The sequence below is a fragment of the Phyllostomus hastatus genome, unplaced genomic scaffold (assembly GCF_019186645.2).
Source record: "Phyllostomus hastatus isolate PE091 unplaced genomic scaffold, TTU_PhHast_1.1 phas_contig_40, whole genome shotgun sequence".
NCBI lineage: Eukaryota > Metazoa > Chordata > Mammalia > Chiroptera > Phyllostomidae > Phyllostomus > Phyllostomus hastatus.
Window position 1 is genome coordinate 26847556 of NW_025333872.1, and position 25932 is coordinate 26873487.

General features: G+C 38.8%; 1 protein-coding gene across 1 annotated transcript in view; it reads left to right on the plus strand.

Moving 5' to 3' along the window:
* COL19A1 (collagen type XIX alpha 1 chain) overlaps positions 1 to 25932 on the plus strand; it is a 330577-nt gene that overhangs the window by 228048 nt on the left and 76597 nt on the right. Inside the window, exon 17 of the mRNA XM_045843183.1 lies at positions 18047 to 18100. Coding sequence (XP_045699139.1) covers positions 18047 to 18100 — 54 coding nt within the window. The remainder of the gene's footprint in view (positions 1 to 18046; positions 18101 to 25932) is intronic.

Sequence of the window (25932 nt, forward strand, 5' to 3'; positions counted from 1 at the left end):
ATAATTTCCTACAACTTTCCATTTAGCATGCATATATATATGCATGTGTCTGTGTGTCTGTGTGTGTGTGTGTATACACATGTATATATACACACACACAACCTCATTCTCCCTGACAGAGCATATTTCCTAAGGAAAAAAATTTTAATATGAAATATTTGCTAAAGGTAGATCTAGTGAACTAATGTTATTAAATTGTCTTGATGAATTGCTGTTTTATCAAAGTCATACATATCACTGCATTTTACTTCCCCATCTCTTCACATTTAATAGCAATTTTCTCTCTCTCTCTGGGGAAGACTCAGTTGAAATTCATACACACATAATCTTCTTATAATAAAATTATTCTTTTTTAAGATTTTATTTATTTTATTTTTAGAGAGAGGGGAAGGGAAGAAGAAAAAGAGGGAGAGAAACATCAGTGTGTGGTTGCCTCTGGCATACCCCATACTGGGGACCTGGCCCACAACCCAGGCATGTGCCCTGACTGGGAATCTAACTGGTGACCTTTTGGTTCACAGGCCGATGCTCAGTTCACTGAGCCACACCAACCAGGGCTAATAAAATTATTCTTAATCAGAATGCTTATAATTAAAGAGCAGCTAAACTGGCTAACAGAGGCAGCCACAACACTTTATGATGAATGTATTTTTTATAAAGCATTGGTCCAATTTTCTGTTAACAAACAGAGCTAATCTTACCTATAAAAGGAAAAAGCTTCTGTATGCCCCAAATAACTTCTGCCATCTTGTTTTAAGTGAATATTCTTCAGTGGAGGGAAGCCATTCAGTAGAGATGTCTTGGATTGCAATGCCAGCAAATACATTAAGATTATTATTGAGAGCAGTCTTTCAGAGAGGAAGCAGAAGAACATTGAGCATCTTCCTGGGGAAGGAAATAGCACTAACTTCTGAGGAAGTAGGTTTAAAAGAAAGGAATGGACCGGGAGAGCTTATTATATAGTTCTAGCTCTACTTAAGGTACTCACTTGTCAATGCCTTATGTAATCTTCACAACTATGATGAGAAGTAGAAATTATCCTCACTTTAAAATAGGCTAATGTATGTTTAGAAACATCTAGTAGCATGCCCATGATCACACAAGTGTAAGTAGGGGGAGCTGGAATTAAAACCCAGGAACTGATCCCTAAAGCCACCTGTATTCTACTAGATCACAGGTATAAAAGACAAGCTTCTAGTTCACAACTGGAGTAGATTGGCCTTACTTTAAACACCATACACAGAACACGGTTTGATCTTTCCTTGGTAAGTGACAGCACCGAAGTGCCTGAGGACAGTGGGACAGTGGAAGAAGACAGTGAGGGACCCAATCCTTCTCCTCCCTTGTGTGTCCTTGGGCAGTTCACTTGGCATTTCCATATCTCAGTTTCCTTTTCTATAAATTTGAAATTACAGTACCTGCCACATCTAATTTGCATAGTTGCTGGGAGAATTGAATGCCATGTGTGTGAAAGAACTTTCTTAAATGCAAGGTTCTATTTAAATATACTTAAATCCATTACTATCTTTCTGAACGGCCATTCACTCATATGGTATTGTAGATAGAAGAGATTGTCTTGAATCTGTAACTGAACCAACACATATTTCTTCTCCAGATTTCTCAAAATTCAATTAAAAAATTGAATGTCTTTCAATGAATTGCTAAAATGAAAGATTGCATACTCTGCATATGGAATACTTATTCCACAAATGTAAATCTATTCATGAAGAGATAGATAAAAGTTACTCACAATGAGGCAATGATAACAGCTGGGTCTAAGTATTCAGTGATGTCTTTTCTGCTCAGATTTACAGTGTCTTCCTTGCTTGTGGGGCTAGTTTATCCATGATCAGAGCTGCTGCCTTTTATTAGTTGTGATCTTCTCTTAAGCCTCAAATACTGCCCCTGACATGCTAATAAAATTTTTCACTTTTTTTTTAAAACCTTACATTTATCTGAGTAGCATAGGCAATGGAAAATAGTGGCCTCATGTTATGATAATGAGACTTGGAAAGTCTCAATACTTGAAAATGGCCCTAGTTTATTTCAAAATATTCTGATTTTTCATTGCTTCAGAAAAGAGAGGAAAGCAGCTGGAGATGCGGCAGACCAAGAGGGAAGGCAGGAGACTTGAACTAATGAGCCATCAAAGGAAGTATGTGTTAGCCCACTCATCTGACATTAACTTTACTTCTCATTCCTCATCACTGTAGAAAGTGTTTATTAAAAACCACATTAATTTTAAAATGTGTTATTATTTCTTTCTGTTCCGGGCAGGGCTCTTAATTTCCTACCTTTTTTTTTCTGACATTGTTTTTGTGCATTGTTTCATTACTTCAGTATGGGAATTGAGCATTGGGCTCAAATGTGTCACATTTCAGTGCATAGCAATTTATGTTGAAAACAGAAATTTAAGAAATTTGTAATGTGGGGCAGCAGCTCCCTCTACTGTTTTTACTGGAAAAGCTCTATGCAAGGAATGACACTTCACAACCCTTTGGAGGATGTCCAAGGTATGGAAATTTTTCAGTGTTTGAAGCTTAATTGTAAATCTATATGATTTTCAAAATATATTTTTAGGGTTTTGTTGTATTTTCTGCTTATCTTATATTTTAAATACAAATGCTGTTTCATCTACAGTCATTTTCAATGTCAACATGTTACTCTCTTGAAGTGAAAACCCTTAGCTCATGGATCTCTAAATTGCCCATCTACTGTAAAATGCTCATAACACTCTAGTGTTCATTTTGTGGGAGCTGACTCCAATGAAATTTATGCTTCTTTTCTAAAACAACAATATGATTTAAAACATATATATCTTGTAATTTCTGTTTTGGTTTTAACTTCAGTGTAGAAGAACACTGCACAGCATACAGTTAAAAGAATAAATTTAGTTGTGGTCAGTGTAGCTCAATTGGTTGGAGTGTTGTCCCCAAACCAAAAGGTTACAGGTTCTATTCCCAGTCAGGGCACATACCTAGGTTGCTGGTTCAATCCCCATTCTGGACACAGGCACATGTGGGAAGCAACCAATTGATGTTTCTCTCTCTTCCTCCCTTCCTCTCTCTCTAAAAACAATGAAAAAATGACCTTGGGTGAAAATAACTAACTAAATAAATATTTAAAAAGAATAAATTTAGGGTGTGAAATTGAATTTATTTATTAAACACATATTTGCTGATATCTACTGTGTGAATCACTATTGTAAACATTGAGTATACGGTGGTTTAAAAAACAACATAGGAACTCTCAAACTACAGACAAGGCCTCTACCTTCAGCAGCTTACACTCCATTGTGTGGGAGGGGAAACAATGGTTATTAAGCAATTCAATAGGCAAACAAAACAATTTCAGTTTAGCGTGAGGTGCTACAGGGGAATAGACTGGGTAATGTGAGAATGATTTGGAAGAGTTGCTATTCTAGATAAAGTGGTCCAGGTGCACCTCTGAGCATCTTCCTGATGACATTACTTTAGAAGGAGCTAGCCATGTGAGAGCCAGAACAGGAACCTTCCTACCAGAAAGATCAGGGCATGCAAAGGGCCTGGGGTAGGAAAGAATTGAATGTATTTAACAAACATAAAGGAGCTAGAAGAATAGTGCCAGGAGAGGTTTTGGAACTGAATGGCTTTTATCATGTAGGGCCTTGTGAGAGAAGGATTAGGTGTGAGGACAGGGGTGGGGGGAGGATGATGATAAGTGGCAAGGAAAATAATCAAATCTGTCACATTTCCCTTTGTAAATTTTAGTAGAGTTAGTATGTGTGCTTCTTGTTAAATCCTCACCCAAGGATATGTTCACTGGTTCCAAAAAGAGAGGAAAGATATCAGAGAGAGAGAGAGAGAGACAAAAGGAGCATCAATGTGAGAGAGAAATATCAATTAGTTGCTTCCTGTACATGCCCTGACAGGGAGTCAAATCCCCAACCTTTTTGGTGCATTATTGGTCAGTGTTCCAACCAACTGAACCACCCAGCCGGGGCAATGTGCTTTTATCAGAGATGGTTAGATTTTTATATCAATGAGATGAAATTATTATTTCTACTGATAATTCCAAAGGCAACATCTTTTTAACACATTATTTTTCATCTTCCACATGTCATCCACATAATTCAGCAGTCCAAAATGTTTGGGGGTACAGTGGAATTATGTGGAATTATGTGGAATAGACTAGTTTGCTGGGAGAAAACAAGAAAACTGACAGAGCTTGCACAGGAGCCCATTTAATTTCAGTCTCGTCTGAGTCCAGTGGCTATCACATTTTTCATTAAAGATGGAGACTAATCATGTATAAGTCCATCTGTTTTGTCCACCTTTCTGATAAGCTAGGGTTTGGATTAGGGGAACAATCATAGCAGGGAATGTGTGTGCCCTCGAGTGTTGAACGAATGCCTCACGGCACCCGTGCCCCTGACCCAACCCTGTCCCCAGATTACGTGTCTTCCATCCCAACTTGATTTATCACGTACCAAGAACTCAAGGTGCAAAGTTGTTTTCAGCACACAGCAAGGCCCACCTCCAAAATAAGTCTGTACCCCCAAACATTTTGGACTGCTGAATTATGTGGATGACAAAAAAGAAATCTGATTAAAACATTCAATTTCTTGTTAAAATACCCTGGATGCATTTTGAGGCTTATGATGTCTCAGTGGAAATCTAATTCATATTCTTCCCTTGTGGAAGCCTTGAACTGATTGCAGTTTTGTCATATTTCTCAGTTTTCCTTTCAGCAAATAATCTTAGTCTCTTGGGTCTATTAAATGTCCAAAGGCCATGCACTGTAATGATGATATCTTTAGAGAAAATGAACCTGACCATTTATTTGAGTCAATGGTAATAGTAATTTCATTTCTTAATAAAAATAAGATGACCTCTTTAGATATAAAAATAAAGATACATAAGACCTATAAAATGGAGACACGGCCAGTTAATCATTTTATTGCCACTTGTCCCCCACTAGGGTCATTGTCCCAGACAAAACAGCTGTTGCCACCATTGCTAAAATTCCAGTGTCACCTTGTGTTGCTACAGAATACGGATACATACAAGTGAAGCAGCTGAGGATATCAGGTTGAGAATTTGAAAATTCACTTGGGTTCAATTCCCTAATTACTCTCTCTCTCTCTCTCTCTCTTATGATAGCAGCAGGGAGGCATTTAGTAGCCACTTTCTGACTTCCTGAATTTTTGCTAATTATAACTAGACTCTGGAGGAAAAGGATTTTATCTTATAGCCACTGCCTACTTTTTTTCATCTTGGATTATGTTATTGAAACCAACTATTATTATGTCTGAACTGACATGTATTATGTATAGCACTGATGAGACAGAGTATTTGAAATCCTTGATATGGTTGCCAGACTTATTAGTTGGGCCAGTGCATGGACTAAGCACTATTTCTCTATGGTGAGTAAACATTAAGGTTTTAATAAATCTGATTGACCTTTGAGAAGATATTCAGAAAGGGAGATTTATTTCCCAAATAATCATATAGTTGTATTTGATGATAGAGTTTCCAAAAGTACAGTTCCATACAGTATCGAATGTTGCCATCGTATAGCTCTGGGAGGTAGGCAAGAACTGACTATCTCCATTTTAACAATGAGAAAACTGAGCTTTACAAAGTAAGGAACTTCGCTAAATCCATAAATCAGCTTTTCTGCACAACTATAAATGTGGTAGGAAACTATTTTGATCAAAGGAAATACTAAAAGAAATTATGGGACTAGAGAAGCAACAAGTTTTCAGCATTAGCTGGGGGACCTACAACCTGGATGGAAATTTGGTAGAAAATAAGACTTGAAGGGGCTTTTGCTATATCTGTATTTTTTGTTGAAAAGTAAAAAGATCTGAAGCAAATATGGCAGATTGTTAGAGTATGACAACATTGGATTGTGGATTCATGGGTATTTATTGTATAATTTTATATACTTTTCAGCATGCTTGAAATATTCTAAATTTATTTTAAGAAATAAAAAACTTATCTTACAGGGTTAGCAAAGGTTAATATCACTAATTACTTCTTCACTGGCCTAGAATATCAGTATCTTCTCCTTTGCCTGAATTCTTTTGTGGAATGGGTCTAGTTGTTTTAAAAATGAAATCATCAAACCCTGGCTGGATGGCTCAGTTGGTTGGAGCATCATTCCATACACCAAAAGTTTGTGGGTTCAATCCTTGGTTGGAGTACATATGGGAGGCAGCCAATTGATCTCTCTCTCTCTCTCTCTCATCAATAAACATATCCTCAAGTGAGTATTTTTTTTTAAATGTAATCATCCAGTATTTCTTTCCAGAAGTCCCCTGAGTACACACCCTTTACAACCATGGTGTTCACTTGAGTCAAGAATTGTCGTTTGCAGATTTATTATCAGTACAACTGACAGGTCAGAGAGAAACCTTGATGTAACATATTCCAGTTGAAAATGGAGACTACAGCCACCTCAAAATAAAACCTACACATTGTTCATTTTGCTTTTCCTCTGAGCTATTCAGAGTGTCCCCAACTATTCACATTTTTCCCCTGCTCTTGGCTTCAGTGCAGCTTGGCAGCGTACAAGCCATTGCCATCAGCCTGGATATCTTAAGTCCCAGCAGTTTGCCTTGAAGACTGAATTTTCCATGCCAGGAAGTCTGTTCATTTGACCACCAGTTTCAAAGAGAGAGAATGTTATCACTTAACGACAGTAAAGGGGAACTCACAGCATTGACAGGTGCAGCTGTGTGAGCCGACTTCCCCCAGGTTTGGGTGGCATGTTGAGAGACTCCCAAGGTCAGACAAGGGGGTGGAGGCACCCCTGTTCCCCAGGTACAGGTTTTGTGGGTAGTGAGCTTTGGGGGACAACTGGATACAAATAATTTCTTTCACACCTCTCCATCCTTACTAGTTTCCCTGCTCCTGTGGCTTTTATCAGCTTGTGCTGGGTCAGTGATGTCGCTTCTGGGGGATGGCAAGGCACTCTCAAAATTCCTTCTGTTCCTCATGTTGCAGGTGCCCAACAAATATTTTCCCTTTTTCAGGACATACTGGAGAGAGATGAGTGTGAAACATTTCATGGTTGGACAAGCAGGATGGCAGCATTAAGGAGGAATCATTTTTTTTTCTAACCATCGTGCCATGGAAATCATTCAAAAATATCCTACTCTGTCAAGAGTGCAATGGCTTTATACCAATTTGATTGATTTGTTTCATGAGATCAGGGGAAGTAAACACCTTTAAAAGAACCCCTCTCCCCCAACCCAGAAAATAAAATGTTAAAAATTTATGAGCTTCATAGCATAATTTAGAAAATCTGCTTTTGTGAAATGGGTTAATTATACACATTGAAAGCATTCACTGTCACAGCCTCATCCTCCCACTCCTGTTCCAAAATGACAAGTAAAACCAGGGACTGTGCAATTCTGGAAAACAATCAGGCCGCATATTGAGTATTTTGCCTATTCATACAACCATAAACTGCCTATGCTTGAGTTCCCTCAATTACACAGCTCAGTATTCAGGCCAGAAAAGACAGACCCAGCTCAAGTGAGCACTTCCTGGAATACACAGGGGAATAGTTTGAAAGATGTCCAAAGTGGCAGATGTGAAAAATTCTCATTCAAGATTCAGAAGCTGCCTTTGTTGCCATTCCTCACCTATTAATCGCATTGCTTCTGAACTCCTGAACCAAGGATGCTGGCAATATCTTAGACTGAGACACTTAGGAGCTATCGATCTTTCAAAGTGTGGTGCAGGTAGATGCCACAGTCAGGGGAAAATGGGCTGAGACAAGAGAAGATCATGGATCACAGTGCTGCTCAGGACTTCCGGAGATTAACCAAGAATGAGTGTGTGGCTGCTGGCTTCTTACAAAGCTGCTATTACTTTTTTTTAGAGGAAGTCCCCAAAAGATGTCCTTGACGAATGCCTAAACCAGTGTATTGCTGTATCACTTAAATCCTTCAGATTCAGAATTCTAATGCATACATCTCTCCTCCACAACAAATACAACAGTTCCATTGTAGTCTTATTTGAAGGGTATTTCTTACTCTCTAAGTGTGACAACTTTCCCACAATGGTTCTTCATTGCAATTTCATGCTCACAGGAATTTCAACCTATCAGAATCATCCCCTAGCAATATTGCTCTCTTGGTTAGCTAGTCTTTTGTCAACATATAACAACTTTTATTTTTCTTCTATCATCTCATAAATGCTCTGAATTTTACCTTTTATTTGGTGTCATTGAACTTCAAAAGTTATTTAAGATGCTGATTAAGATTGCCAACTTCTTTCCTTTTCCCTCTCAGAAAGCTCTTTCCACCGTCCATCTCTCTTTTTCTTGCCCTCTTCCCCTGCTGGTCACTTTCTCTTGATCTTGTCTTGTCACCTAAATCTTTGAAAATGTGTATCTACCTCGTGCCCCAGAGCTCTCTTTGCTTGCCCCTTATTGATTTTGTATCTTGTTAAGGGATTCTGTTGCATATCCTGCTTGATTTTTTTAAAGCAGCTTTAAGATGACTGATATTTTGCCCTGGCTGGCGTGACTCAGTGGGTGAGTGTTGGTCTGCAAACCGAAGGGTCATCAGTTCAATTCCCAGTCAAGGCACGTGCCTGGGAATTCCCAGCCCAGGTCTTTCTGCACTGGGTTCCCCCGTGGTGGGTGCTCGATAGGCAACCACACCTTGATGTTTCCCTCCCTTTTTCCCTCCCATCCCCTCTCTCTGGAAATAAATAAATAAAATCTAAAAAAAAGACTGATATTTTATTTCCCTGTCTGTCAACCCAGTCATTGTAAAGCAGATAATGGAAAGAGTTAAAAGTTCGAAGCTATGGGGCCAGCCTGACTTGGGTTGAAACCTAGCTCTTGTCTGCTAGTTGTATGACCTTGAATAAGACGATGAACCTTTTGTTACATGTAAACTAATGATAATGCCTCCCTCGTTGGTTTCATTTATTGTTATTTATTAATATTTTATCATTATCACATTGTATAACTCTGCCATCTGCTCATTATTTTTGTAAGTGTTGATACTTTCCCCAGTTCTATCTTTATTGTCCTCATGTAACTTTTCTTCTACCTGCTTGACTACCCTCTTTTCTATTTTCTTCCTTTTGTAAAAAAAGATTTTATTTATTTATTTTTAAAGAGAGGAGAAGAGAGGGTGAAAGACAGAGAAAGAAACATTGATCCTAAAGGGAGATATCAATCAGTTGCCTCTCACATGCACCCTGATTAGGGGCTAAACCCACAACCCAGACATATGCCTGGACAGGAAATTGAACTCACAACCTTTTGCCTTGCAGGATGACACTCAACCAACTGAGCCACACTGGTCAGGGCCCCTCCTTTCTATTTTCTTCTGTTCAAGACTTTATAGAGAAACTTCATCCATCTAACAATGTTGACCTAAATATATTCATTGACATATTTGTCATCCAGAAAAACTTATTAGATTCTATTTTCAATGTGAAAAAAACAAACACTTGAAAACATCTATTTAAGGATGAGGGCATTTCCTATTTCATGATTATGTCTTTGTATATTGGCCAAATGAATGAAATATGCCCTTAGCTTGAAACATGAGTTTTTCCTGAGCTTATTTCTGAGTTCCAACTTCTCACAATCAAAGTTTACCTCAATCAATACTTGATTCAGAAGTAGTAGCTCCATTTCTCAGACCCTTACACCAGAAAGGGAGAGCTCTGGGCCTGACAGTGGTATTGGCAAGAAGCTGTCTTCTGGATCTCCACCCTTGGTTTTCTGTAACCCTTTCCTCCCTTGGTGCTATCTTCCTCTGTCTCTACTCCCAGGACCATCCCTCTTCTCTTCTGTCCCATCCAGCTTGCTCTCAGGAAATACTTAGCAAATGATCATAGGACGGTATTGGAATGGAACAGCTCTTAGACTTGGTTCTACCATTTGCTTATTGCATGCCTGTGGGGAGGGATCGCTCATTTTTTTTTCTATGTCAGATGGAGAATATAATAATATCCACTTCACTTAGTTATTAAGAACATCAAATAAGATAATCTGTTTAGCATGCCCATTGCTTTGCCATGCAAGAAAATATAAGGGAAGTCCCATTTAGAATTATCCTGAACTATATAAATATGAAGCATTAGTTTTACATCCCACAGGAACATTTGCATTTCAGCTGGTGATAAAACCCAATGCCAAATAAATCAACATACCTTTATGGAGTTTTCTGCATAAATGAGGAAATAGGTGAGATACTTTGAGGAATAAGGGCTCCTTCCCAAAAACTTTAAATCTCACCTAATCCATGTGTGGTAGATAGAAGCTCTGTACTGCATTCCCACTGGAATCCCAAAAGCAGGGCTTTAGGTCCCTATATTGAAATGTAAACATAATATAAATGTCAATGAACTTTCTCCTAGCCTAAGAAATCATATTTTGCATTTGGAACGTTTTCAGCAATTTTAGGGGCCGGGGAAAAGTAGTCTTGGCATCTGCTTGGTCACACACAAAAAAGTTGTAGCTGAAGCATTCTTAGAAAAATAACTCATTATAAAATTATTATCATTTAACTTCCATAATAAAGTCCCAAGAGACACTGAAAATTTCAAGCAGATATTTAACATAAATAAAAGGATCTGTGTTTAAAAGAAAAATGAGTTGATTTCCTAAATATTTTCTATCTAAAGAGTCTTATTGATTTTTTCTCTCTGAGTTAGAATACAACTTTTTACATTGTAATTCTGGTCAAAAATCCATTCATAAGCTCCTTTCTACTTAACTGGAGCTTGCTGCAGCTTAGTTTTCAATTATTTAGCCAGATTCTTAGATTAATCTGAATCTGCGGACCCTGTCTGCTGTGACTGTAGAAGCAGCAAGGCCTCTGCTCTGTTTGCTGCCATTTCTAACTAAAAACAAAACCAACAAGCAAGAAATTGGCTTTCCTTTCAGAGATTTTCTTATAAAAATAATGAATCTACTAAATTCAACAAACATTTGAGGGGAGGGGAGAGCTACTATGTACCACATCCTGTGTTATGATAAGATAAAAAAATTGAAACTCCTTGTCTTCAAGGAATTTCCATTCCAACTGGGAAAACAGACATATTCATAAGCCACTATAATCAGTGTAAATATGCCTCACCAAGTTACATGTAGTGTTATAGATGGAAATTTATATGAGAGAAAATCTTTCTGACATTAACTTTTTCAGGATTACTGTATATTGAAAGGTGCTTCATCTTTCCATTCCAATGAATGAATTTAGGGTTCATAATGGTATTTTATTTTATTTTTTTAGTACCAAGAAGAAAGAAATTACTGATCTCTGCCTTTTTTTCTTTAGCTATTAAAAAATTGGAAACATTTCTCTTTTTTTTAAGTTTTATTTTAATCATTGTTCAAGTACAGTTTTCTCCCATTTACTCTTGTTCCAGCTCACCCACTCAACCCTCCCTACTTCCCTCCCATTACCACCCTCCCCCTAGCTTTCGTCCATGTGTCCTTTAAATTTGTTCCTGTAAACCCTTCCCATTCTCCCCTGGTATTCCCTCTTCTCTCCCCTCTGGTCACTGTCAGACTATCCCCTATTTCAGTGACTTTGGTTATATTTTGCTTGTTTCTTTGTTTTGTTGTTTAGGTTCCTGTTAAAGGTGAGATCATATGGTATTTGTCTTTCACTGCCTGACTTGTTTCACTTAGCATAATGCTTCCCAGCTTCATCCATGCTGTTGCAAAGGGTAGGAGCTCCTTCTTTCTTTCTGCTGCATAGAATTCCATTGTGTAAATATACCATAGTTTTTTGATCCATTCATTTACTGATGGGCATCTAGGTTGCTTCCAGTACCTAGCTATTGTAAATTGTGCTGCTATGAACATCGGGGTGCAAAGGTTCTTTTGTATTGGTGTTTTAGTGCTCTTAGGATATAGACCCAGCAGTGGAATTGCAGGGTCAAAAGGCAGATCCATTTTTAGTTTTCTGAGGAAGTTCCATACTGCTTTCCATAGTGGTTGTACCAGTCTGCAGTCCCACCAACAGTGCACTAGGGTCCCCTTTTCTCCACAACCTCTCCAACACTTGTTGTTTGTTGCTTTGTTTATGATGGCCATTCTGACTGGTGTGAAGTGGTATCTCATTGTGGTTTTAATTTGCATCTCTCTGATAGCTGGTGATATTGAACATTGTTTCATGTGTCTTTGGATCTTCTATATGTCCTCCTTGGAGAAGTGTCTATTCAAGTCCTTTGCCCATTTTTTAATTGGGTTGCTTGTCTTCTTAGAGTGGAGCCGTGTAAGTTCTTTATATATTTTGGAGATTAAACCCTTGTCTGAGGTATCATTGGCAAATATGTTTTCCCATACAATTGGTTCTCTTTTTATTTTGATACTGTTTTCTTTAGCTGTGCAAAAGCTTTTTATTTTGATGAGGTCCCATTTGTTTATTCTTTCCTTTATGTCCCTTGCTCTAGGAGACATGTCAGTAAAAAAGTTTCTACATGAAATATCTGAGATTTTCCTACCTACGTTCTCTTCTAGGACTTTAATGGTGTCACAGTTTATATTTAAGTCTTTTATCCACCTTGAATTTATTTTTGTATAAGGTGTAAGTTGGTGCTCGAGTTCCATTTTTTTGCACATAGCTGTCCAGTTCTCCCAACACCATTTGTTGAAGAGGCTATTTTTATTCCATTTTATGTTGCAGCTTCCTTTGTCAAATATTAATTGACCATAGAGACTTGGGTTTATTTCTGGGCTCTCTGTTCTGTTCCATTGGTCCATGTGCCTGTTTTTATGCCAGTACCAGACTGTTTTGATTACAGTGGCCTTGTAGTATAATTTAGTGTCAGGTATTGTGATCCCTCCTACTTTACTCTTCTTTCTCAGTATTGCAGCAGCTATTCGGGGTCATTTATGGTTCCATATAAATTTTTGAAGTGTTTGTTCTATGTCTGTGAAATAAGCCATTGGTACTTTAATAGGTATTGCATTGAATGTGTAAATTGCTTTTGGTAGTATGGACATTTTGATGATATTAATTCTTCCAATCCATGAACACGGTATATGGGAAAACATTTCTTGAAAATTAGCCCAGCCTTGGCTGGGTGGCTTAGTTGGTTGGAGCATCATCCCATACACCAAAGGGTTGGGGTTTCAGTTCCCAGTCAGGGGGCATATATGGGAGGCAACCAATCAATCAATCAGTGTTTCCTCTCACATCAATCTCTCTTCCTCTTGATCTCTCTCTCTCACCCCCCCCCCCAATTCTCTCTCTCGAAAAGCAATAAACATGTTTTTAAAGAAAAGAAAATTAGCGGAAATTACTTTCCAATAACAAACTTTCTTTTCATTCTTATAGCAAAGCTTTTTTTAAAAGCATGTTTTGAAGAGAGTTGATTAGTGCAACTTTCTTCACAGAGGCTTTTGGAATTTCAAAAATTGTTACTGAAGTTAATTGGAAACCCGCAGGGCCAGAAGACAGTTACCAGTATGTGTAACCTGAAAATAAGTATTTTTTAATCCTGAAAGGCATTCTTAATAAGAGAGTGAAAGCTATGGTGCCCAGAGAGAAGTGGCACCCAGATGCCTCGAGCAGGCTCGTCAGCATTATGAAGAACTAAAGGATACATCTTGGGAAAGGGAAAAAGGAAAATACTTCAGGAGGGAGGATCAGAGAGGGAGTGGAGTAGCTGGCTGAGTAGCCATGGAAACCTTGATTCAGAATATCTAGGGTGTGCTAAAGCTGAATCAAAAGACCCGAACCTTGACTTTCACAGAATGTTTACAGCAAAGACCAGGGAAGGGAAAAAAGGCAAAAGTCAACTTTTTCTAGCTAAGTGTGCTACATCAACTGGCTGAAAATGAAATGTAGCCAAGACCAGGCCTGAGGAAGTATGGTTTTCAACTGAGAACTCTTTGCATCTTTTAAACAGGAGATCTGTAGCCCAAACTGAAGTCTACTAAAGGGATGATAATGAAAACAACCCCTCATTTTCACACTGCCCATGTGATGATGCTGGTGGCAGAATCATATTTCTCTGTTTTCCACATTTATCAAGCAAGATTTTAGCAAGAAGAAAAACTTCTTAAACTGTCACTGAGCATTTACACTCCCAAACTGAATGTAGCTTTAATTCACTTCCTCACACTAGATACGGTTCTTTGCAGTAAGAAACAATATCAGGGTCTCTACCTATACCAGGTTTATACACCTCTCAGGTAATTACACCAGAGTACAATTCTGAACTGGTATGTCTCGCTGGAGTTCATGAGCATTTTAAAGCTGATGTCTAACTGTGCTCCCATCATATTAACCCAGATGTTCTGTGTCTCCCAACCCAATATAAACAGAGTGAAACAGAACTGCATAAAAGATAGACACCATATAGCAATGATTTCTGTATACCTGTGCTGCAGGTCACCAACATATGCAAGATTTGGGACATTTTTCCTATCTATAAACCTTCTATTGTTTTTCTAGTAGAGGTCCTGAGAGCATTAGCCAAGGCCACTGTGCCCTCCATAACTGACCTTGCTTCTCCACCCAGCTGTGGGTCATCTATGCATTGTTTTGACAAGTCCTTATCATTGCAAAGCCCAGAGAAAGTGAGCTCTCAGGTGCCCTGGTGCATCTACTAAAACTGCGTGATGCCAGGAGACATGTCACCTAATACAAGTCTTTAACTTTTCCTTCCTAGAGTTGACTGATACTCTATAAGACTGGCAGCTCTTGCTAAACTAGGAAACAAATGACTCCTTGGATCTTCTCTAACTATGCATTTGTACCAGAATAGAAAAATTAAAAATAGCATATCTCTTGGGGATGTGGTTAACAGGACAGCCACCAATTCTGAGACTCCAGGGTCTGTATTGTTTTTCTAACTGTAAATAAAGTTGCTGTTGGCATTTACGTGCATAGTGTCTCTCTACGGTCACTATCTCCACATTGATTGAGGTAGTTTATTTCAGACCATGTGAGAACAACCCAGTGAGCCATGGCTCTCCTGGCTGTAGTCAGTCACAGGTAGAAAGCCAGAGGACTCTGTACTGGTATCTTCCTTCAGTCACTGCAGGGTTTCGACAGCCTCTGGGAGAATGTGTAAAGCACTGCCTGCAGAGTAGACAGTTAGCTATGAATCTCTATTACATTAAACTTGAAACGTGTGATGCCCCAAGTGTCCCAATGACTAAAAGAACAAGGAAGAAAATGTCATCATAATTGCTCATCAGCTGATTAAGTAGTAGAGCCTAAAATTTCAGATTGACCCCATTTGGAGCACTACTCTGTGGATATGACATTTTATGACGAGAACAGAACATATGAAAATGCGGCAATAACTTTTAAAGGGCTTATTAATCTTATCCAAACTTTTCTTTTGGCCAGTGGTGCTGGTCAGGGAGCTATGCTCTTGCTATTGTTTTGAGGGGAGCTGCACTGAGCCTTCTACCTACCCAGATGGCAAGCTCAACGGCAACATCAGGATTCCGGATGAGGACTATAGTCTGCGTTTGTGGAATGCACTCTCATGCAACAGGCAGATGACCAGTCTGTAATAGGTCAGACGCAGTTCTCACCCAATTTTTTAATAAATAAGCACCACCCTAAGATGGTCACTATTCTGATCCATGCTGTTACCTGCTCTGTGCCATGCAACCCCTATCGCACCATTTGCTGTTCTGCTTCTTCCTTCTCCCTCCCTTCCAGGGCCTCCTTGAAGGCTCCTGCTTCTTGTACCTTTGACCACCTGCTCTCCCAACCTCTGCAAACAAAGATAGGATGCATTTTTAGTACATTTGTGAATTGAGAGGAGGTTTGGGGAATATTCAGGCATAACCTTTCTATCATGTCTTGAGAGGTTATATGATGATAGATGGGAGATGCAAGGGACAGGCAGAGGGACCTCTTGGCAGCCATCCAGGAGGACTACATCTAAAGGCAAAGTGCTTATCTCCTGCCCTCCTGCAGCAAGCACAGTGCTGGCTCATAAGAAGTGCTAAGTATAAGTTTTGTTGATTTTTTTTCAATTTTAGTTTGGGGAGTAGAACCTGGAAGAGTGATTGCCTAGTATTCTCAAGGGCATGGTCAGCATGATAAAAAAAATACTGCAAAAATTAGCTTAAGCTGAGAGTCTGCTTTTAGGTTAAGATGGTAGAGTAAATGAGAACTGAGTTTGGGCCCAGGCTGCCTACATTAAATATTAGCCCTGCCACCTACCAGTGCTGTGACCTTGAGCCAGTGAACAATTCTAAATCTCATTTTTTGTATTGTTGAATTGGAGATAATGATGCTACATACCTCATGGTGTCATTGTGGGGATTAAATGAATTAATCCATATAAAACCCTTGGTATAGTACCTGGCATACAATCAGCACTGTATGTTTGCTATTATTTGATTGATTCTTCTGCTCTATTTGAGATACTGTATTATTCATTGTTCTGTCATATTTGGATCCCTAGTTGTAAGACTCTTTATAGCTAGAATGAAGTGTGTATAAAGCTACATTTACCCACCACATCACTATTTTTATCTAATCAGCATTATTAACACATACTCACCATCCACCAAACAACTACAGTGTGCATGTCCCTAAGCTACCTGTTAATGACACATGTGGTATCTCAAGTTTCTTGCCTCATTATATAATTGAAGATGGATCAATGTCTGTGGAATCTCATGTCTCATAAGTTTCAAGAATGAGTTTTTAACTCACATCTTCTTGGCTAGAAACTTTGTACGACAACCTCCAGCTCAGTAATTGCTTTCCTCATTATTTTATCGAGGTGACCTAGGGTACTTTACACAAAGCTGGCTGGTAGAAAGAAAAAAAAATGTGAACAATATATAATGCGATGAGAGTTCTTTTCTGACATTAGCTCTGTTTTTACTTCAGTGAGGTAACAGCATCATTTGTCTTTCCAATCACAGGTGGCTCCATTACTCAGAAGGCCTATTATTTCCTTAAGAGTTCCACTGGCCTGCTTGCAGACATCCATCCCCACACTGCTGTGTCCTCCGCACTTACTGGCACAGCGCAAAGGTTTCCTATTAGAAGAGATCTTCAGCTACAAGCCGTTCATAAGAAACACCTGTCATAAATGTTCAACATTAATTTTTTCAGTATATCTGAGGTGTTACCTAGATCAGTGAGTGTAGCTGGCAGTGGTTCCTTAAAATTCTTCTCCCCTTTTTTAAAGCTTTCATTACCTGTTAAAAAATAATCTGTGTACAACAGTAATGTTTGATTTACTCAGTCATGATCTTTCTTTGTCTTATCTTCCAAGGTAAAATGTAAAGAATTTTGCCTCTATAGTATTTTCTCCTCGGTGCTTTTGAGATGTAGATGAAATATGAAATATATATTTTTAAGTAGCCGACTCTCTCTTGGCTTGAACTACTTTATTTAACATAGTGCTAAGCATTGTATTTCATAGGGCCCTCCTCACTAAATGTAATCTCCGAAAAACTCACAAAACTCTTTTCTTTCATTCTCCCTGGAAATTTTAGAGAGAAACGCCTTTACCTCTTTCCTGGCTCCCCAAAGCTCAGCATAGTGCTTAGCAAATATTTCCATGTAAACTTAAAAATTTGAGTATATAATTTAAGCCTGAGGTCTTAGAGATGACATCTTTTTCTGGCCTGAAAGTCATTTGCAACCCATCTTCATCCCATTAATTCAGAAGAGGAAAGCATTAGAAAACATATTTTACCATATTTTCTAAGTTAATAATATGTGCTACACATTTTTGCAATACATTGATCAAAACCCTGTGAGAAGTGTCAAAAATAAACTGAAGCTAAAACCTCCTCCCCCAAGGAGTTTTATGGCTACAATTCCTTCTAATAAAGATTATGCTGATGGCTAACCTTCTGGTAAAATGTTACATGTTCCCGTTAAGGAGCTCTCTGGATTCATGCAGGACTCCTAGAAGTACCTTTAGGAACCTGATGAGTTAATGCCCCAGCAATTCTCTATTACTTGGAGTATTTGACTAAACAGACTATTTTTCTTGTAAAATTTCAAGAGTTCTTAGATATATTATTTAAATTCACATTGTGTGGTAAATGTTTAGGTTTTTGTCTGTTCCTAACACAGGGACCTCCTGGAACACAAGGGACACAGCCGGCTCTTGGTGGATCTTATAACAAGGTACAGCCTTTTCCACATGTTATGTACACAGAGATTTTATGTGATCATATATTTTTTAAAAATTCATTCCTAACTGCTCAGAGTTTGAAAACTGATCATATATTCTTAACATCTTTCTATACTGAAAATGTTTCCAAAAAAAAGTATTTTGCTCAGTGTCTTTTTTCAAAACCAGGATATTATCTTTATAAATAAAAAAATACTTCAAATTTGTGAAATTTTATGTAAAAAATTGATGCAAAGATCATATTTCACCACTGATAATATCATATATCTAATTTCTCTGAGACCAGAAAGGGATTATTTGCCTCCTTGAAGCTCTGGGTAACATAATGGAACATAGAATTCTTATGAAAATCAACAGGTGCTACACTAAAACCTCAAGCAAATATTTATATCTCATAGGTCAAAACCTGGGGGTCCCCAACCTTTCAGAGAGGGGCCACTTTTAACCTCCCCAAGGTTTTTAAATTCCAGTTAGGGTGGATGGAATTCTGACATGGAAGGAGCTGAGTAGCAAAGGCAAGGCAATCGTGCTTCCTGTTCTCCCAGGAAGCACAACACAGGGCAAAGAAGGGGCATCAGCAGTGAAGTGAGACTGGGTACCTACGTGAGACCATTCATTGGCCCACCATTCAATAATAAATATCTGGCACCTGATCACTGGTGTGAGGCATTCTGTCCACTGGTTGACACATACACATAGTAGCTTATCGTTTATACGATGCTGCTGAGGAATTGTGCCACTGCACAGAAATGCATTCAGAGACTCTCCTCTATGTGTTTGCTTTGCCTTCCTATAAATTCCTGACTACTGTTACTCCTTTTTGTCTAGAAAATCCGAAAAGACACTATGTGCCAGCAGAGGGCTTAAAGATAGCATGTGCTCAGGAAAGTGTTTATAAAATAAGCTAATTCATTTTTTTAAATCCTGATTCTTTTTCATCAGATTAACTTCAACATGAACGACTGGATCATTTGTGGTTGATGAGTTTAAAGTCAAGGGTGTGGAAAGTTTGTTATACTTCCTACGTAATCCTACCTTAAACTTCCTCATTTACTTAGATTTTCCAGGGAGAATTATATTAGGAATGATTGGGGTATAATTAAACATTTTCTGAATAGGTAGGTCTATACTAGCTTTTTCAAAATAGTAGGACTTGGCACAAAGTACATGAAGTACTTGAAAAAAGTACATGAAGCATGTCTAATCAATAAAAATACAATACTTTTCTCTAATGACATCTATTACAAGACAGGATTTATCATAAATGCTTCAAAGTAATGAGAAGGAGTTGGCTTTGATGTCACAGTGTCAGCTAGAAAAACTTAAAGAGCACACTATATTACTTTTGCCCTTGGTACAAAATTTACCAAGTTGCGACTCAGCTACTTAAATATTTGCTATCCCTTGCAAAACTTTTAAAGCTCGGATCTTTACAGGTCTCCTAACACTGCTTGTATGTATAGTTTATCTTGCCAATGAGTCAGTTTTCCCTTAAATGAAGATATATGAAGCATTTATGTTTTAGTCTACAGTTAGGAATGTAAATTTTTAAACTTTAAAGTTATATTTCAAAAAAAATGGGGGCTGAGCAGAGCAGGTGAGGGGAGAGCCTTGCTAACAACAGACCAGTACTTTGAACTTAGCTCATTGAGTCACTTAGAACTCCGGCTGTTCTTGTTGCTATTACAGGATAGAGGCTTTCAGGTATTTTGTCCACATGTGCTCAAAATGTGGCTGTCCAGCTGGAGCATGACTTGATAAAAAAGAAAGACCATAGCTTTTCTTTCCCAAATGATGCATTATAAGCACTTAGCATTTAAGAAAGCTGTAACCCCATCTGGGACTTAATGCAATGTAATTTCCCAAACACTTTGCCGTGTTTCCTTCTGCAAATAGAGCTGTTACACTGAGGTCCCTGGGAATGGATAGAGGAGGTGAGGTCCAGTGTTCCAGTACCTACACTGACCAATGTTTCTGTATGGTAACCACCCTGTCCTCGCCCTCAGCTTCACAAAGGAAAGGGCCAAATGGGCCATGATGAGCAAGATGAATGTTTCCATTTGGCAGTGTCCCCCATTGCAGAACTATTTTTGGATAGTGAGGTTGTTTCATTTTTGCAATTCATTGCATGCCCAATGGTCTGGCTGTACCAAATGAGCGCAGGGCAGGGGGTGGGGGTCAGCGTGAAACTTTCCCGGAGATTAAATAATGGACCATGTATTGAGATATAAAAAGTGACATTTCAAGGTTAAAATAATCTTCCCTTTCAAATTGGCATTGATTTATGTAATGTCTGCACTAGAGTCCCAGACAACAGCTCCTTAGCCTGAAGCAGCTGAAGCCAAGACCCAGGGCAGGATGAGCAGCAGACAAGTCAGACGTACCCCTCCCCTTCCAAACTGAAAGAGCCCAGGGTTCATTCCCGGGCCGGGAATCCTCAAAGGCAAAGAAACTGCCCTTTGGCCCCTGCACAAGAGTTGATTTTTTTCCCTGCAGTTTTCCTTATGTCATCAGAGAGAGAAGGTCAGGCCTAAAAAAAAAACGCTCTCCCATTGCAACACAAATCAAAAAGCAAATAGGGGAAAAAAAGAAGCAAAGAATAGAGAGAGAGAGACTAAGTTGGGCAAGATTACCAGAGTGTGTTTATATGTGTTTTGCATGCCCACTTGAGAATGCAAAGAACAAAAGGTAGAAGATTTCCCTCTCCATCACAAAAGTAATTTTCAAAACAGCTGCTCCCATTCTGCAAGATTGTTTGCAAAGAAGCTGCAATACTGAGCATATTCTTCCCCTTAAGGAAAATCTGCTCACTAACCAGCACACTGCTCTTCATTGTCTCCAGCACTGGGGATTTTAATAAAAATTTGATAGGCTCTGTCAACTGCCAAAGCCATCAGATCCTGAGCCCGTACAACATTGCAGATAGGGGAAGATGGTATCTGTGGAGGCCAAGGACTTGCATATTTTACATTTGATAGTGTTTTTAAAGATCCACATTGAAAATGCATAGTTGTGTTCTTACATCATCACACTTGGTGAAATTTGCAGAGAATCAGTCTCAACTGTTGGAGATGGCTGCTGTGCCTCCCAGCAACCAATTTTAGTGTTCACTTCTCCAAATTATTGATCCAAAAATTGTTAGTAAAATCATCTACTCTCCTTCCAAGTATCAAATAATAGCTCCATTTTAATATTCAAAAACTAGAAAGGACAGAAAATCTTTCTCCAGAATCAAATATTCAAGATCCTTCCAAGCTGTGAGTTAAACCCAATGACAGCACAGGAAGTGAAAGCTTCCTTGGAGACACCAGAAGCCACCCTCTGGGCCTAGAATATTGAGAAATAAAGTTAAAGTCCTAACTTTCTGTCTTGCCCTACATTCCAGGATCCACTAGCTTTGGGAAACATCAGGAATTTAGGTGCAGGCGTATCTTAGTTTTGAATGCTAGCTTTGTTGAGAAGGACCCTGAAAGTCCCCTGGGTTTCCCCCTCCCCTCTGTGGTCCACCACACTTGGAGCTGGTGAAGTGTTTGCATGTAAGTACCTGAGAGGCTAGACTTAGAGCCAGCTTTAGGCCTTATTTTCAAGAGACCCCAGCCCTCTTAGGCCACATGCTATACTTTAACTTGCTAGGGCTACTGTAAGAAAATATCACAAACTGAGTGGCTTAGACATCAGAAATCTATTGTCTCACATTTCTGGAGGCAGAAAGTGCGAGGTGAAGGTGTCTGTACATAGCACTTCCCCTGAAGGGGTGAAGAGGGATGGGCTCCTGCCCTCCCTCCTGGCTCGTGGCAGCATATCTCCCACCTCCATGTGGCATTCTCCCTGTGTGCATGTCTCTGGTTCAGAATTTGTTCTTCTAAGGACACAGTCGTATTGAATTAGGGGGTCAACCCTACTGTAGTACGGTTTCATCTTAATTAATTCGTATGCAAAGAATTTATTTCTAAATAAGGTCACAATGTGAAGTACTAGTTGTTAAGACTTCAACATATGAATCGTGGGGAAGGACACAATTCAATCCAAAATAGATAATCTGTTTTTTTTTAACATTATGTTCCCTTATGCTTAGGATTTTACAGCAAGTCCTCCAAAAGCTAAACTGGACGATTTTTAAATACCCCATGCCCTAGGAGAGGGTTCATGTCCTAGTCTTTTTTATAATATGCAGCCACAGGGAATTGCTGATACTTGACTCCTCAGGGCCTATAAAAACAGCCATCTCTTGTGGTTGAACCTATGCACGTCCAGGTATAGTACCTTCTTCACAGAGAATACCCTCTCTGGAGCAATTGGAATAGCTTGAGAGTCTTCCCACTTGCCTGAGTATCTGTTTCAAAGTTCCATTCATCATTACCCACAAGAAAACAAAGGACATGTTCTGACATCCCAGAATTCTTCACATGGGCAGGCCAGTTAGCACTCCCCATACCACAACCCTTACCACTTCACCAGGGACTTTTAAATAAACACATTCAAAACTGTACAAATATTATATTTATTCATAAGGGTTATAAAAACATTTAAACAGCATGGCACCAGGGTCCAAAAATGACCTAGTAAAATTAGAATAGCATCAGAGACAGAACTGTAGGTTCCAGAAATAAAAGGACTATGTCTTATTATTTCTGTAGAGCCAAGTAAATTGTCTGGTACAATTAGCTTGGAAAAGTAGGGAGGAGAACCTCACATGTCAATGAATAAATGCTACTGAAGTTAAAGTGTGAATCTACCTTGAGTATTGTTTGCCCAAGAATGGAAAACATTTGTAGAGGCCATGTGGATCCTTGATTAGATAGATTTCCTGGCTTAACTATTGAGTGAAACAGGCATGTGATGCTCTTTAGACAGTGAATGGCCTTATTGTCTTTCTGGGTGTGAAAGCCACCAGAAAAAATCAAAATTTTAGAATAATAGAGCACATGGATAAAACAATATGACTTAGTCCTGAAGAGATATTTCTTCATTCCAAGCACAGCATCCCTGACACACTCCAGGTTGTTGGGGAAGAGGATCTAAATAAGGTGCTAATTGTGATATGATCTCATCAGAGCACTTTGGTTCTTCTTCTCTGCAAGCCAAGAACATGAGGCCACCCAATCCAAATATCATCTCTGGACAACTCATACCATGTTCCAGCTTCCCCAGCGATGTCCTGGCATAAGCACAGCCAGGGAGAGACACTGATGGGTTGGCACACAGATTAGCACCATCTTTAGAAGGCTAGTATTTTCAGAAAATTCCTAAAATGTATGTTCTTGTGTAGGTTGCATCCAAGCAACCTAATATTTTGTAAGTGCTGATCCTTTATGTATGCATGTGAGTATCATTCAGAGTTTTATACCACATTTTCCTTATGATAATTTATAGCTCAGGTTTGAGGATACAATTTTTATTTTCAATTTAGACATCTCAGATCAAAATTAAGTAGGAAGAAAGAGAGAATATCTGTCATAAGACCAATACTAACAGCAATCGTAAACTACATATACTTAACTGGAGTAGCATGGAAGGCCATTGAACATGTTAAACCATAGCAACACTGATGAGTGGGTACCTTTCTGAATTTCTGTTGTTTAAACATTTATGTACTTTTAATTTATTCTGCCAACACATGTATTTTTAATTGAAAACTTCCTTGGAAAACATGTAAATTAGAATTATTTGTTTATTCAACAAATATTTATTGAATGATTCCTATGTGTTAGGTACTGCCCTAGGCATGGGGTGAGAATTCAAGTCCAGATCATCCTGGAGCTTACATTCTAGTGTAAGAGGTGCAAAGTGTTTTAAACAAACACAAAAATAAAAATGCCAGTAAGTATTATGAAGGGAAAATACAATGTCCAGGGAGAAACTATTGAAAGGAAAACCTGTCTCATAGGAGGCTCCCATGAATGGCGTTTTATAAGAGCTGAGGCCTGAGGGATGAGTGACTGCTAGCCACAATGAGGTGAAGACAGAGTGGTGACCTGGAGGGTGAGATGGGGAAGACTTTGGTTCATCTGAGGAGTGGGGAGAAGACCATTGGAGCTGAAACTCCTGAGGGAGAAGAGGGCCAAGATGATGCTGGCCAAGATGATGAAGGGGGAAATGAATTCAGGTCATCCAGGGTTTCGATGGCTTTGTTATGGTTTAGAAGGAATGAAATTAGAATATCTTTTAAAGATATTGCTCTGACCTTACTTAGAAAGTATGTGTGTTTGTGGGGAGCAAGAGTAGAATATAGAGGACCAATGAGAGAGCTACTGCAGTAGCTCTGGCAAGGCACAGTGATGGCCTTCCCAGAGTGAAGGAAGGTAGCATGGGGAATAGAGATTTGGAGACAGAGGTGATCAGACTGATGACTGTACTGGAGGAAGGAGGACAGTGTTAAGAAGGATACCCAGACTGAAGAAGGAAGTGTTTTATGGACAGGAGAGGATATATTCAGATTTTCTTTCTTTCCTTGTTTTTTAATTTTACTTTAATGATATTTTCTTGATTATGCTATTACAGTTGTCCTGATTTTTCCCCCTTTCCTCCCCTCCACCCAGCAGCCCCACTCCCTCAGGCCATCCCCACGCCATTGTTCACGTCCATGGGTCATGTGTATAAGTTCTTTGGCTGTACTTTAGACTGTATAAGTTCTTTGGCAGTACTAGACTGTACTTTACAATCTATGGCTATTCTGTAACTACCTATTTGTACTTCTTAATCCCCTAACCTCTTCACCCATTCTTCTCCAACCCCTACCATCTGGCAACCATCAAAACATTCTCCATATCCATAATTCTGTCTCTGTTCTTCTTGTTTGGTTAGTTGTTCTTTAGGTTCAATTGTTGATAGATATGTATTTTTTGCTATTTTATTGTTCATAGTTTTGATCTTCTTTTTCTTTAATAAGTTCCTGTAACATTACATATAGTAATGGTTTGGTGATGACGAACTCCTTTATTTTTTTTTCTTATCTGGGAAGCTCTTTATCTGCCCTTTGACTCTAAATGATATCTTTGGTGGGTAGAGCAATCTTGGATATAGGCCCCTGCATTTCATGATTTTGAATATTTCTTGCCAATCCCTTCTATCCTATAGTTTCTTTTGAGAAATCAGCTGACAGTCTTAGGGGTATTCCCCTGTAGGTAACTACCTACTTTTCTCTTGCTGCTTTTAAGATTCTCTCTTTATCTTCAATTTTTGGCATTTTAATTATTGTGTGTCTTAGAGTGGGCCTCTTTGCATCCACCTTGTTTTGAATTCTCTGTCCCAAACACATGGGCTTCTTGGACTTGCATTTCTATTTCCTTCACCAAATTAAGGAAGTTTTCTTTATTATTCTTTCAAATAGATTTCCAGTTTCTTGCTCGTTCTCTTCTCCTCTGGCACTGCCGTGATGTGAATGTTGGACCTCTTGAAGTTGTCCCACAGGCTGCTTATACTATCCTCATTTTGAGGGGATTCATTTTTCTTTTTGTTCTGATTGGTTGTTTTTTACTTCCTTATGTTCCAAATCATTGATTTGATTCTTGGCTTCATTCACTCTCCTATTGTTTCCCTGTAAATTGTTCTTTATTTCAATTAATTTATTTTTTTCTGAATGGATCTTTTTTATGCTGCTGAGATCCTCACTAAGTCTCTTGAGCATCCTTATAACCAGTGTTTTGAACTCTGCATCTGATAGATTGCTTATCTCCATTTTGTTTAGCTCTTTTTCTAGAGTTTTAATCTGTTCTTTCATTTGGGCCCTGTTTCTTTGTCTCCTCATTTTGGCAGCCTCCCTGTGTTTGCTTCTATGTATTAGGTAGAGCTGCTTTGAATCCATGTCTTGTTCATGTGGCCTAAT